Genomic DNA, 15,619 nt, shown 5'->3' on the forward strand with positions numbered 1-15,619 from the left:
AGAGTAATGATAGTAAACATGATCTAAAATCGTGGAAATAAAATGGAGAAAATACAAGAAACGTTTAACAAGGACCTAGAAGAACTCAAGAGCAGACAAACAATGATGAACAACACAATAAATGAAATTAAAAATTCTCTACAAGGAATCAATAGCAGAATAACTGAGGCAGAAGAACGGATAAGTGAGCTGGAAGATAAAATAGTGGAAATAACTACCACAGAACAGAATAAAGAAAAAAGAATGAAAAGAATTACGGACGGTCTCAGAGAACTCTGGGACAACGTTAAATGCACCAATATTTGAATTATAGGGGTCCCAGAAGAAGAAGAGAAAAAAAAGGTGACTGAGAAAATATTTGAAGAGATTATAGTTGAAAACTTCCCTAATTTGGGAAAGGAAATAATCAGTCAAGTCCAGGAAGTCCAGAGAGTCCCATACAGGCTAAATCCAAGGAAAATATGCCAAGACACATATTAATCAAACTATCAAAAATTAAATACAAAGAAAACATATTAAAAGCAGCAAGGGAAAAACAACAAATAACACACAAGGGAATCTCCATAAGGTTAACAGCTGATCTTTCAGCAGAAACTCTGCAAGCCAGAAGGGAGTGGCTGGACATATTTAAAGTGACGAAAGGGAAAAACCTACAACCAAGATGACTCTACCCAGCCAGGATCTCATTCAGATTCGACAGAGAAATTAAAATCTTTACAGACAAGCAAAAGCTGAGAGAATTCAGCACCACCAAACCAGCTTTACAACAAATGCTAAAGGAACTTCTTTAGGCAGGAAACACAAAAGGAGGAAAAGACCTACAATAACAAAAGCAAAACAGCTAAGAAAACAGTAATAGGAACATACATATTGATAATTACCTTAAATGTAAATGGATTAAATGCTCCAAACAAAATGCATAGATGGGCTGAATGGATACAAAAACAAGACCTGTATATATGCTGTCTACAGGAGACCCACTTCAGACCTAGGGACACATACAGACTGAAAGTGAGGGGATGGAAAAAAGATATTCCATGCAAATGGAAATCAAAAGAAAGCTGGAGTAGCAATTCTCATATCAGACAAAATAGACTTGAAGATAAAGACTATTAGAAGAGACAAAGAAGGACACTACATAATGATCAAGGGATCAATCCATGAAGAAGATATAACAATTGTAAATATTTATGCACCCAACATAGGAGCACCTCAATATGTAAGGCAAATGCTAACAGCCATAAAAGGGGAAATCGAGAGTAACACAATCATAGTAGGAGACTTTAACACCCCACTTTCACCAATGGACAGACCATCCAACATGAAAATAAATAAGGAAACACAAGCTTTAGATGATACATTAAAGAAGATTGACTTCATTGGTATTTATAGGACATTCCATCCAAAAACAACAGAATTCACTTTCTTCTCAAGTGCCCATGGAACATTCTCCAGAATAGGTCATATCTTGGGTCACAAATCAAGCCTTGGTAAATTTAAGAAAATTGAAATCATATCAAGTATGTTTTCCAACCACAACGCGTTGAGACTAGATATCAATTACAGAAGAAAATCTGTTAAAAATACAAACACACGGAGGCTAAACCTTACACTACTAAATAACCGAGAGATCACTGAAGAAATCAAACAGGAAATAAAAAAACACCTAGAAACAAATGACAATGAAAACACGATGACCCAAAACCTAAGGGATAGAGCAAAAGCAGTTCTAAGAGGGAAGTTTATAGCAATACAATCCCACCTCAAGAAACAAGAAAAACCTCAAATAAACAACCTAATCTTACACCTAAAGCAATTAGAGAAAGAAGAACAAAAAACCCCCAAAGTTAGCAGCAGGAAAGAAATCATAAAGATCAGATCAGAAATAAATGAAAAAGAAATGAAGGGAACAATAGCAAAGATCAGTAAAACTAAATGCTGGCTCTTTGAGAAGACAAGCAAAATTGATAAACCATTAGCCAGTCTCACGAAGACAAAAAGGGAGAAGACTCAAATTAATAGTATTAGAGGGCTTCCCTGGTGGCGCAGTGGTTGAGAATCTGCCTGCTAATGCAGGGGACATGGGTTCGAGCCCTGGTCTGGGAAGATCCCACATGCCGCAGAGCAACTAGGCTCATAAGCCACAACTACTGAGCCTGCGCGTCTGGAGCCTGTGCTCCGTGACAAGAGAGGCCGTGATAGTAAGAGGCCCGTGCACCGCGATAAAGAGTGGCCCCTGCTCGCCACAACTAGAGAAAGCCCTTGCACAGAAATGAAGACCCAACACAGCAAAAATTAATTAATTAATTAATTAATTAATTCCTACCCCCAACATCTAAAAAAAAAGATCCTTTAAAAAAATAGTATTAGAAATGAAAAAGGAGAAGTCACAACTGACACTGCAGAAATATAAAGGATCATGAGAGATTACTACAAGCAACTATATGCCAATAAAATGGACAACCTGGAAGAAATGGACAAATTCTTAGAAAAGCACAACTTTCCAAGACTGAACCAGGAAGAAATAGAAAATATAAACAGACCAGTCACAGGCACTGAAATTGAGACTGTGATTAAAAATCTCCCAACCAACAAAAGCCCAGGACCAGATGGCTTCACAGGCAAATTCTATCAAACGTTTAGAGAAGAGCCAACAGCTATCCTTCTCACACTCTTCCAAAAGATAGCAGAGGGAGGAACACTCCCAAACTCATTCTACGAGGCCACCATCACCCTGATACCAAAACCAGACCAAGATGTCACAAAGAAAGAAAACTACAGGCCAATATCACTGATCAACATAGATGCAAAAATCCTCAACAAAATACTAGCAAAGAGAATCCAACAGTACATTAAAAGGATCATACACCATGATCAAGTGGGGTTTATCCCAGGAAGGCAAGAATATACAATGGAGAAAATACAGCCTCTTCAATAAGTGGTGCTGGGAAAACTGGACAGCTACATGTAAAAGAATGAAATTAGAACACTCTCTAACACCATACACAAAAATAAACTCAAAATGGATTAAAGACCTAAATGTAAGGCCAGACACTATCAAACTCTTAGAGGAAAACATAGGCAGAACACTCTATGACATAAATCACAGCAAGATCCTTTTCGACCCACCTCCTAGAGAAATGGAAATAAAAACAAAAATAAACAAATGGGACCTAATGAAACTGCAAAGCTTTTGCACAGCAAAGGAAAACATAAAGAAGACGAAAAGACAACCCTCAGAATGGGAGAAAATACTTGCAAATGAAGCAACTGACAAAGGATTAATCTCCAAAATTTATAAGCAGCTCATGCAGCTCAATATCATAAAAACAAACAACCCAATCCAAGAATGGGCAGAAGACCTAAACAGACATTTCTCCAAAGAAGATATACAGATTGCCAACAAACACATGAAAGGGTGCTCAACATCACTAATCATTAGAGAAATGCAAATCAAAACGACAATGAGGCATCAACTCACACCAGTTAGAATGGCCATCATCAAAAACTCTACAAACAATAAATGCTGGAGAGGGTGTGCAGAAAAGGGAACCCTCTTGCACTGTTGGTGGGAATGTAAATTGATACAGCCACTAGGTAGAAAAGTATGGCAGTTCCTCAAAAATCTAAAAATAGAACTACCATACGACCCAGCAATTCCACTACTGGGCATATACCCTGAGAAAACCATAATTCAAAAAGAGTTATGTACCACAATGCTCACTGAAGCTCTATTTACAATAGCCAGGACATGGAAGCAACCCTAAGTGTCCATCGACAGATGAATGGATAAAGAAGATGTGGCACATATATACAATGCAATATTACTCAGCCATAAAAAGAAACGAAATTGAGTTATTTGTAGTGAGGTGGATGGACCTAGAGTCTGTCATACAGTGAAGTAAGTCAGAAAGAGAAAACAAATACTGTATGCTAACACATATATATGGAATCTAAAAAAAAAAAAATGGATGTGAAGAACCTAGGGGCAGGACAGGAATAAAGACGCAGATGTAGAGAATGGACTTGAGGACACGGGGAGGGGGAAGGGTAAGCTGGGACGAAGTGAGAGAGTGGCATGGACTTACATATACTACCGAAGATAAAATAGATAGCTAGTGGGAAGTAGCCGCATAGCATAGGGAGATCAGCTTGGTGCTTTGTGACCACCTAGAGGGGTGGGATAGGGAGTGTGGGAGGGAGATGCAAGAGGGAGGAGATATGGGGATATATGTATATGTATAACTGATTCACTTTGTTATAAAACAGAAACTAACACACCATTGTAAAGCAATTATACTCCAATAAAGATGTAAAAAACAAAAAGGCATATGTATGCTGGATTCCAGCAAATCTATTCAGAATTTATTCTATGGCAATATTTACCAAATAATCTTAAGATATTTATGTAGATATGGATAAGAATTTCAGTGCAACATATGTTTGTAATCATGAAAATATAGAAACAACTTCAGTACTAATAATAGGTTAAATTATTTATGGTTAACCTAAACAGAAAATACTTTATAATTATGAAAAAGAATGAGGTGTATATTTATAGGCTGATAAAGCAAGTATGCTAAGACCTACAAACTATGACCACTAGGTCCCGAGCAGATATATAGTACTGAATATGATTTCATGCATATAAATAAAAATATAACTTCCATTCGAAGATGCCACATCATTCCATGCATCAATAACTGAGGGAAAAATGCTTCTAATTATCATCGTAAGATGTTTCCCATTGTGAGATGCACCTCAATATCAGAGATTTTGAATTGTACAAAACTGAGTCTTAAAATTCATGAAATACCTATCATATATACAAACATATATATGCGTAAAAAGCCTTTTCTGTACAAATACATGAGGAACTACTAAACGTGGTTACCTTGGGGAAGAACTGTGGATTTGGAGTATGTAAATGTGTGGAAAGACGAGTTCTCATTTTACATCACTTCATACTGGTTGATTTTATTGATTTATAACATTATACATAAAAGTTTCATGTGTACAACATTATATTTCTACTTCTGTATACACTACGGTGCGCTGGTTGATTTTTAAAATCAATCTAATTTGTTACTATTAATATAAAAACTTAAAAAGACAAAAATTGAAATGCATGTATCTTTTGACCCAGCAATTTCACTTTTAAGAATCTCTACAGTATAAATAATTGTACATGTGTCCACAGATATGTGTAAGAATGTTCATTATGATATGAATTGCAACAGAAGTAGGATATCATGCAGCCATTAACAATGATGTACACTGAGGAAGAAAACTGATTAAGATATACTGAAAGAAGAAATATTAAAAGGCATAAGTGATAAGGTAACATACAGAAGAGTGTGTATTCTATGATTCTACATATACACAAACTATAGAAAAAACAAAATTCTGTGTGTACATATGTGTGTGCGTGTGTGTGTGTGTGTGTGTGTACTGAGAGAAAGAGAGAGAGAAAGAGAAAGAGAATATGTTGCAAGGGATTCAAATTTACACACCAACTATTAACAGTGGATTCTATGGGGAAGGGAATGGAATAAAGAAGATGTGTTATAAAGGAGATTTTCACTTTTGCCCTTGATATGTCTGTATTATTATTTTTAGTAAAATATGTGTTCATGTATTACTGATAAAATTTAAATAGAAAAAATTAAGATTCATTTCAATAAACTTTATACTGTTAATCCACAATTAATATGCAGAAATTTCTCTTGATTACTTCTTAAAATAAGTTGACGGACTGGGCAATCAAAAGATATTCTTTTTGGGGACTTCCCTGGTGGTCCAGTGGTAAAGAATCCGCCTTACAATGCAGGGGACACGGGTTCGATCCCTGGTTGGGGAACTAAGGTCCCACATGCCGCAGGGCAACTAAGCCCATGTGCCACAACTACAGAGCTTGCGTGCCTCAATGAGAGAGGCTGTGTGCCACAAACTACAGAGCCCACGTGCCCTGGAGCCCGTGCACCACAACTAGAGAGAAGCCTGCATACCCCAACGAAGAGCCCGCGCGCTGCAACAAATAAAAGATCCCGCATGCCACAACTAAGACCCGATGCAGCCAAAAAAAGAAAGAAAATAAATATAGTCTTTTTGTATACTATTAAAAAGAAATTATCTTTAAAATGTTATTCAATAACTTCTTATCTCAGTGGGAAGTTTCACTACTTTCATGGAAGTTGAGCAACACAATTCCTTTTCTAATACTCTCAGGTTTTGTGTTGTAACCGAATGATTAAACATCGTTATAAGACAAACAATTCACTGGGAGAAAATACTTGCAACGTATATATTAGACAATGGATACCTCTCTGCTAGTTATAAAATACTTCTGCAAATCAATAGCAATTACTACCTTTTTACATGGAATTAAGCAGTTATCAAACATTTGTGAGTCCAGTGATTCTTAAACAAGTTCTAGATTTGACTGCTTGAGAAATACCACCAAAGTTTTCACACTGACTAGGGACAGAGAGAGATATGTAAAACTGTTTTCGGAGAACCACCTCAGATATGCAGTTAAGAATACTACTGCACCTTCATTAATTTTATAAGTTACTTTGCCTATAAGCCTCTTCAAATTAGTTAATAATAATATTAGGACAAAGACCAACAACTCCATCACTAAAAAGGAAAAAAAAAACCCAAACTAGGCAGAAATATGCTTTTGGGTTACTGAAACATGCTCCAAGAGTAAGATAGAGGGAAAATAAAGAAATCAGAAAGATTTCCCCCCCTTTTTTTGGACTGTCTGCAAACCTAAAATATATCTCCTTACAATACAGGAGAAAAGAGAAGGAATGAACTTCTTGCCCAGACTATACCACGTCATTCTATAGTTTAAGTAAGAATTAGGAACGAGTACAATGTTAAAGAAAAATCATATCTGCTCAGGCATATGCCTGAGGAGGATTACCTTTGGGCCAGGAAGACCTGGAAGACCAATGCCTGAAATACCAGGATCACCTTTTTCTCCTTTCTGTCCAGGTAATCCCGGGGATCCAGATTGTCCAGGAACTCCAGGAGGTCCAGGAGACCCTTTTGCACCCTGGGGGCCTGTTAGAAACATGTAATATGCAATCTTTTACAAAATATTGTTTGTGGGATATATATGATGCACATGACCAAGCAAAAAGACTTTTAAAAAGAATTCTTCAAATTCTGATATATATAATAATGAGCTTTACAACCAGGATTATATAAAAGCCTATTTTTCAAGGAAGTTTAAGTGAAAGGGTATGCTGGAGAAAACAATGTAAGTTTGTGAATTCTTTCTAAAGCTCTGTCTCTTAAATCACACTTCAAATATTTGGGTAATGAGAGAGCTCTACCCACTGACTGCCTTAGATATTGTCTCTGTTTGACTCTATCAACACCAGTCTCATTTCTAATAACAAAGATAGTGAACCATCTTCCATTAATGGAACTAAATATTTGGGAAATTTTCATCACTCACCTGGAAAGCCCATATCGCCTATGTTTCCTTTAAGTCCAGGAGGTCCTGTAAGTCCTGGCTTCCCAGGGAGACCAGGGTTACCCTTGGGACCTACAAAAGTCAAATTGGTAAAATTAAGACAACTCAGCAATATTAAGGTTTCCTGGTTTCTTGGTATGGGTTGTAATTAAAATGCAAGCGTGAGATTGAATGGATTAAATCTTAACATATGATTAAGTTCCACAGATCTAACTCAGCATAAAACAGTTAAGAGTTACCTAAGAAATCTCTTTAGGAACACATTACAATATAATCATGGTAACAGAGGTTTCCTAATACAAATTTATTTTAAAAATGCAAAACTTTCACCAAGACACCTTGTTTCTTGCCCTAAAACTATTCCAATCACCTGAAATCTTATTTGTTGTTTGTGTATAAGTAAGTACCTTACTATATTTATCACAGGCAAATCCAATATAAAGGGACTCTTTTTAAAAGATTCAGAAGTGGCATTCCCATGTACAGCCTGATCATGTGAGACCAGAAGAGGAAAGTGGTAACCTATCATGATACACCCTCAGCACATTAGGCCAGGGATAGATAAGAGTTGATGGAGAAGTACTGGACTACCTCCCCTCAACAGTCATGGCTGTTGTGCTTACACGTTCTTCCCAGAGCTTAGATACTTGAGCTCTGTGGTGTCACCCAGGTATTTTCCAAGGACCACAATGTTGCCTTAAATATTATTTTCTTTTATTTTTTCTTTCACACTGTCTTCCAGCTTGGGGAAGAAAATGCAAAATATGTGAAGGATAGAAAAGGAGATAATTTCTCCTTCCTACTACATCAAGGTAATGCAGTACAGAGTCCAGAACAGAATAACTGACCTAAAGGGCTCCTACAAAGATGGAGATGAGCTACTCTTTATTCCTTAGGGGCCCAACTAAAAGAAAATGGCTTAAGAAGCAGCAAGAAAGAGTTTTATTAGAAATAAGAAAAACAAATCCATGTTGACTGTAAGAGTGATTAATGCTATAACACATTACCAAGGTAGACTGTGAAATTTTTATCCCTAGAAACTTTTAAAAATAGAATTGGCAGCCATCTGTTTTACATGGTTTAATGATTGACTTATCTGAAGACAGAGAACTGAAAAGGGTGAATTCTTCATGCTCCTACCAGATAGCCTGTCTTATGTACATATGTTGCAATGTATATAAATAAAACACAGCACCTTACTTGGATGTACTTCTGATGCCACGAAAAGAAGAAACTGAGCCAAGCAAAATATTCTACAAATCTTGTCTGTTGACACTTGGGCCAAATGGCAACATCTTTGTTGAGGAGAGGTCCGTATCTCAGTAGCTACCCAAGCATATTGCCATGACCAGATTCAAAATATCATCACACATGATAAATACATAATTACTTTGTTCCAGGATTCAGGATCAACCACCCAATTGCTACAGGTGGTTTATCATACTTACCCGACGGTCCTGGTAATCCAGGCTGTCCACTCAGTCCAGGTTGCCCTGGGTCTCCAGGCAAACCCTGATAACCTTTTGGCCCTGCAACTCCAGGAATACCTTCCAAGGATGAGTATAAGAAAGACAAGTTAGGCTGATATCATTAAATAAATTTGGTGAAGCAAGCTAACCAAACTCTGAAATATGAATGAAATACAAAGATATTCTGATACAGTATGAACCAACAGCACTGGACTCACTAAAATCCCCCACTTTTTTATTTAGCTACCATTAAGAATTGCAGAGCACTCAATAATTAAGTCACTTTCCTCTTTGGTCCTCAGTTTCTTACACTATAAAATGAAGGAATTGGGGAGGATTATCTCTAAGCTATCTCTTAGATTCTATAACTATCTTTAATAACCCTATATCACAGGCAAATACAGTTTACTGCCTCTGTTTTGCAGAAGGCATAATGGAAAGAGAAGAGAAGCCTTGAAAGAAGTAAGTCAAGAAAGTATCTCATTTTAACAAGAATAAAAATTAGGTGGCTTTGCTTCTTTCATGACTGTATACAGTAATGTCTTAACACTCTTTTTTGAGGAGAAATCCCACCAGGTCCTGCTCATAGGGAAGCTTATAACATCTGTGTACACACACACCTGCACACACTCACACGTGGACTGACAGTAGTAATGGTTACAACACAGAAAGAGTCACAAACTTTACTATGATCTGCAAATAAACATAGATAGTTTTTAAAGTTCCATGTTGTTTGAAAGACTATTCTGTATAGATTGGATTGTGTATTATTTATTGATCTGTGCTTATTCATATTTTCTGGTGCTTTGTTATGAATATATTATACTTTTATAAAAAGAAAAAAGGACTTTTAAATGTTAAAAACCTGTTACACTTCATACCTTATTTGCTTCTAATAAAATAACTGTAACAACACAGTCATTCCCTAGACCTACTTTCAGCGACCTCCCCCAGAGCTGAGCTTGGCTGTTCAAAGTCCAATACTTGTTTATTCTTCCAGGGTAGAATAACAATGAACTGTACGTAAAAGTCAAGCATGATGTGGATATCAAAACACTGCAGGGCAACAAAGTACCACTCATCCTCATCTGGTTTCAAGGTGAAAAAGTTTAAAGGACCAGCAAATTTTCCAAACACTGAAATCTGTTTTCCAAGTAATTCTGGCTATAGATCTTTTTTCTCTTGACCATATCCTATATACTATTTTCTGGAAGGCCTGAAAGTGACTGTCTATTTTAAAACCTCATAGTTTGTGACAGATAAACTACAAAGAAAATACTCAAACAAAAGCTGATCAGTGAAATCAGTGAAAATTAATTTTCATTACCAAAATTTGATGTACCTAACTGCCTTTTGTTGGTGAGCCCTGGATTACAAGTCACTTTCCATGCTATTAAAAATTAAAATTCATATATAGCAGGAAACACATTAATAAATAAATGCATTCACTCACCTGGTAGGCCAGGGTCCCCTTTCTCTCCTTTTGAGCCCAGCAGATCTGGATCCATTGGTCCAGGAAGGCCTGGAAGGCCAGGCTCTCCTTTACTACCTTTCTCTCCTGCAGGGCCAGGAAGTCCTGGCTGACCCTGCAAACCATCATCACCTAAACACAACATGTGTGGGGAAGACACAGCAGATCAGATTTATCCGTCCAGGATTAACGCATATATAAAGATTATTCATATGTTACATAGTTGGGTAGGCCACTGACCACCCAAAACACTTAGGCACCTTATTTACTGTCTATAAATAACTCGAGCTCACACACACTTTTACACTCAAATAATCTCTCTTCTGGGATTCTTGGACAATTACAAAGACTGTAAAAAGTAAAAATTTAATCCCTATATTCTGTTATTTTGAGCTAAGCACTTACCATGTTTCATAGTATTCAAGCTAAGCATACCACCAAACTTAAAACAGTACCTATTTAAATGCCATGAAAATACAAGAAACAAAATACAAGTAAGCATTGCTCATTTTAAAGCAGTCAAATAAAAATATTCTATATTGACATAAAGTAAAACATTTAATTTTCTTTCTTTCATGCATCTGCCAGCAAACCCTGAATATTACCTTTGAGACCAGGAACACCACTCCTGCCAGGAATTCCCAAAGGTCCTGTTGGGCCTGGAGGTCCCATCATACCCATTTCACCTTTGGCACCTTTTAAGAATATCGATAAGTATCTTTTACCTTTCCTTGACCTTGGAAAGATAAAAGATAAGTTTAAAGATGTCAACTGGAAAACTATTGAAACTTGGAGGGAAGGCACTGTTTCACCCCTTTCCAACTATTGTAACCTTAGTGACCACTACTGCCTATATCATTGTGGTAGTTAGTCTCTAAAGATGGTCCCCAAATGAACCACACTTCCCAGTATACACAGCCTAGAGTAGCCTTCTCCCCTTGAATTTAGGATGACTCTGTGCCTTACCCTTGACTAAGTGACACTGTATGACTCCCAATGCTAGATCATAAGAAGTCTTGCAGTTTCCATCTGTGGCTCTTAGTACACTCACTTTCAGTTTTGGGGATTCTCTCTTTTGGAAGCCAGCTGCCCTGGAAGGAGAGCAGCTACCCTGATACTACCATAACACGAAGTACCTCTATGGATAATGAGATACCATGTGAAGAGGCCAATGAACACTCAGGTGTCGGAGAAGTAGATCCTTCAACACCAACCACTCCAGCTGATGCCGTGTGGATCAGAGATAAACAACCCTGGCAAGCCATCCCTTAATTCCTAACCCGCAAAACTTGAGCAAAATTAAAAGGTTGATTTAAATCATTAAATTTTGGGGTCATTTGTTACACAGCAATATATAACTGGAGCCCTCAGACAGAAAAAGTGTAATGCAAATAGCAAAGTGAGTTTCCTACAATCAAAGACATTTAACACTTTTTCTTAAAGGACAGTGTCAATCCAGAAAAGTACAAGAGGATAATATATCAGAGTCATATTAGTTTTAATTTCCTGAATCCAAAATCAGGGAAGACTTAAAAATTACCTGGAAAGCCAGAGGCACCTGCTTTTCCTGGGAGCCCTGGTGATCCTGGGGGTCCCATAGGACCTGGTGCTCCAGGGATCCCTGGACTGCCTCTCTCACCAGGGGGTCCTGGAACATCAAATCCAGGAGGCCCTGGATCCCCCTTCTCTCCTGGTATTCCATGCAAGCCTATTTAATACAAACCAATATTAAGAAGTATTGAAGCAGTTTTAAGAGATGTATCTGGTTATTTTTCTAGCAAACAAGTGATAGAATCCTGTATATAACAAACCTAACAGTGAGTTAGAGACACTTTTGGCATCATGCACAGAAAATAACCAACAATAAAAGTTTAGGATTCTCAAGTATATTTCTCTAAGAAGGTGCTTCTGAAATTATTTCTCATGAACGATCAATCTTTTCTTAATTCCTGGTCCATCATGGACTATTTTTTTAATAAAATACAATAAAAATTACTAAAATAAAAAATTAAAGACATATAAAATACAATCCTACCTTTTGGTTATTATATTCAATATAATTACATTGTCAAACTGCTATAAAAGTTTCTAAATGCTTACTCTCTATTTCTTCTAGTTCCAGTGCAGACTGGTAACAAACAGTTTGTAATTCGACATTGGTCCATTGACCACACTTGGATTTGCATTGCTCTAAGGTATTATGAATTATAAAGATGTATTTCTGTAATCCATAAAAAGATTAATTACTGAATAAGTAAGTTACATGGGCCCTTTTGACTTTATTTTGGCTTTGTTTTACATGTTGTTTTAATAATACATTATTATTAGTCTTTGTTGTTAACTTTTGTTTCATAGTAATCCAGCCAGGATTTTATAGAAAAAATATGTCATTGCAAAAATATACTCCAGGAAACAAGGTGGTTAAAAAAGAATATGTTTAGTGAAAAGAATTACACTACAAACATGGTGCAAGTTCACACTCCAATACCTATCAGCTACGTGACTTATTAAGTCATTTAATGTTGTTGGTCCTCATCTGTTAAATGGGGATGTGCCATAACTGACTGAAAGCTGCGGGATGAAACAGGTGACCATTCCAAGCATCCCTTCAACAATAAGACCTAATTTTATTACTGTTGAAGATTCACAGACAATTATTTTTATAAGAGAGCAAGACACTGGCATTTTAAGACCTGTTTGATGTCATATACCAGCATGCCTTTAAACTGATTAAATTCACTTTGAAGATTAGAGAATTCCATTTAGTTGGTACAGTAGTGATGATTCCAATGCTGCCATTTCATAGTTAAAAGATTATTAAAAGGGGAGAGATATTTTATATTATTATATTTATTAAATATGATGAGATACCTAATCATGTGCACAATTATAGCCCTATATGAATCACTGTCTATTGTTATATTACAGCCCAAGTAGTTTTTAATAGCTGAGTTTTCAAGATAACTAATTAGTCCTTTGAAATATGCTCCAAGAGAGTGGTTCTACAAAATAATTAAAAGAAACCAAAGACTTCAATCTGGAGAAATCTTGTTTGTTTTCCAAGTTTAAAGCTTTAAGGTATGGCTTTTGGGGAAAAAAAAAGATGAATAAGGTCTGAGGATTTAATGTATAACATGGTGACTATCATTGATAATACTGTATTGTATAACTGCAACTTGCTAATAGAGTAGAACTTAAGGGTTCTCACACAAAACGCAGAAAATATGTGAGGTGATGGATGTGTTAACTTGATTGTGAAAATCCTTTTACCACGTATACATATATCAAATAATCACATTGTACATTTGAAATATATTACAATTCTATTTGTCTATTATACCTCAATAGAGCTCAAAAGATAATAAATCAAAGGAAATATCCTATTTACAGTTTCTCAGAACCATTTTCATGAAATATCCCTTGCATCTTTTACGATGATCCTATTATATTTGAATGATATTTTTCTATTTGCACTAGTATAATAAATTCTCAATATTAAAAAAGAAAAAGATAAGGCTTTTGAGAGAGAACTACAGTACCTGGTAGACCTGAAGTTCAAGAGGCAGGAAGTTACAGTTCAGCAGTAAGATGAACCACCCAAGCAGAAGCAAGTTGCAAAAAGATTCATTAGGTTAGGAAACAAAACTAACCATGTAAAGATTAGAACAAAAAGTCTACGAATAGAATTTATTAGATATTGATTCATTACTAACATATATTAGTAATCAGTAAAGAAATGTATTTTAGGCATTTGCTCAGATGCTCATATAACATATACTATAAATGTGTTTGCCAACAGGGACACAATAAAATATTTACATTCACAAAAAGTAATACTTTTTGATGAAGATCAGCTTTACACTCTTGTTTATCTCTGATCTTTATATTGCTGTGAATGATCACTTTGGAATTTAAGCTCGTAAAGGTTAGTTAGAATTTAAAAATAAACTTGATTTTATACTGTAACAGGTTAGGTACAGATAACTCAATAATTATTAGTGCAGTCTATGATTAAGCAAACTACATGTACAAGGCAAAGATCTCTGCATTGTCATTAGTAGTAGTAACAGATATTATGCTGCGTTTTTCACAGCATAGATCTTTTCCACGACTATGTCAGGAATTGGCATCCTGGTAAGATCCAGAACGAAGAAAGTCAATATAAATTCAAAGGCTCTGCTGAATCTCCTTATACAATAAAAGGAATTATATGGCTATATCTATAGAGGCTAAGTACATTAGAGGTGTATAATGCTCTAAATTTATTTGCAGCCAAATGGAATGAGTTTATGGGAAAAAAGAGAAAATTCCAAAAGCATGCATTATCTGTGAAAACTTTACATACACACACACACACAAACACACACACACACAGCCCAAGGGTTTTATAGCCAAAAAAAGTTAGAAAACTACAATGTACTCTCCTTCATCTATAAAAATGACACGACTAATTCCTTGTTCCTTTGATTCACATTAGTGGTGATGAGCCTGAGCTGATTCAGCCATGCACGTGTTCCTGAGGCTGGGCAAGTGTTACACCACATTTAACTCAGGTTAGGGTATTATCTGTAGACATGGAATTGAGTATATTTAACTGACCTCTAAAACGATTGACTAAAGCAATTATCTTCTAGTTATTGGCCAGACCAAATAATAAGAACCAAAAACTTCCATTTCTGCCTGGGTTACTAGGGCATGGGGTGAAAAGCATTTTGCTTCTTGTCCCTTAGCATTTTTAAAAAAATTTATTTCCCTACTGCCAAATGAGGAATTGATATTCAACAGGTCTTTAACTTATAAAGATGCATTAAACTGTACAGCCTGCTATGGAAAAGAGAATGACAAATAGTAAAGCTTAATTAAATAATAGAAAACTGGAGTCAAAAGAAAAGCCTGAAAAGCATATATTTCTGGAGAAATGACAACATAGAATACTTTGCATTAAGTTTTCTACTACAAAATGAAACACAGCAAGTATATTTAATAAGCTTCTTATTAGAAAAAAATTGGTAGTTAGAATTTCAGCCATGCAGTATAAGTCAGGTGTATCAAGATGTTAGTAGTAGCCTTGCTGATCATCCTGTTATTGAGAGGTACAAACAGAAATTATGGTATTTTTGAAATGGACTAAGATAATATTCTGCTTTGGTGATACAAATAAAATTTACTTTAAAAGTGAGTACATGTTGC

At 36.0% G+C, this 15,619-nt stretch overlaps 1 protein-coding gene across 2 annotated transcripts in view; it reads right to left on the reverse strand.

Annotated features, from left to right (window-relative positions):
- The window catches only part of COL4A5 (collagen type IV alpha 5 chain), a 217,326-nt gene that overhangs the window by 41,944 nt on the left and 159,763 nt on the right, over positions 1-15,619 (reverse strand). For both annotated transcript variants that reach the window (XM_030835774.2, XM_060291930.1), the window contains exons 31-36: positions 11,970-12,137; positions 11,035-11,124; positions 10,412-10,561; positions 8,938-9,036; positions 7,472-7,561; positions 6,932-7,071 (exon numbers count right to left, since the gene is read on the reverse strand). In XM_030835774.2, the coding sequence (XP_030691634.1) occupies positions 6,932-7,071; positions 7,472-7,561; positions 8,938-9,036; positions 10,412-10,561; positions 11,035-11,124; positions 11,970-12,137 (737 nt within the window). The remainder of the gene's footprint in view (positions 1-6,931; positions 7,072-7,471; positions 7,562-8,937; positions 9,037-10,411; positions 10,562-11,034; positions 11,125-11,969; positions 12,138-15,619) is intronic.

Source organism: Globicephala melas, chromosome X, assembly GCF_963455315.2.
Source record: "Globicephala melas chromosome X, mGloMel1.2, whole genome shotgun sequence".
Lineage (NCBI taxonomy): Eukaryota > Metazoa > Chordata > Mammalia > Artiodactyla > Delphinidae > Globicephala > Globicephala melas.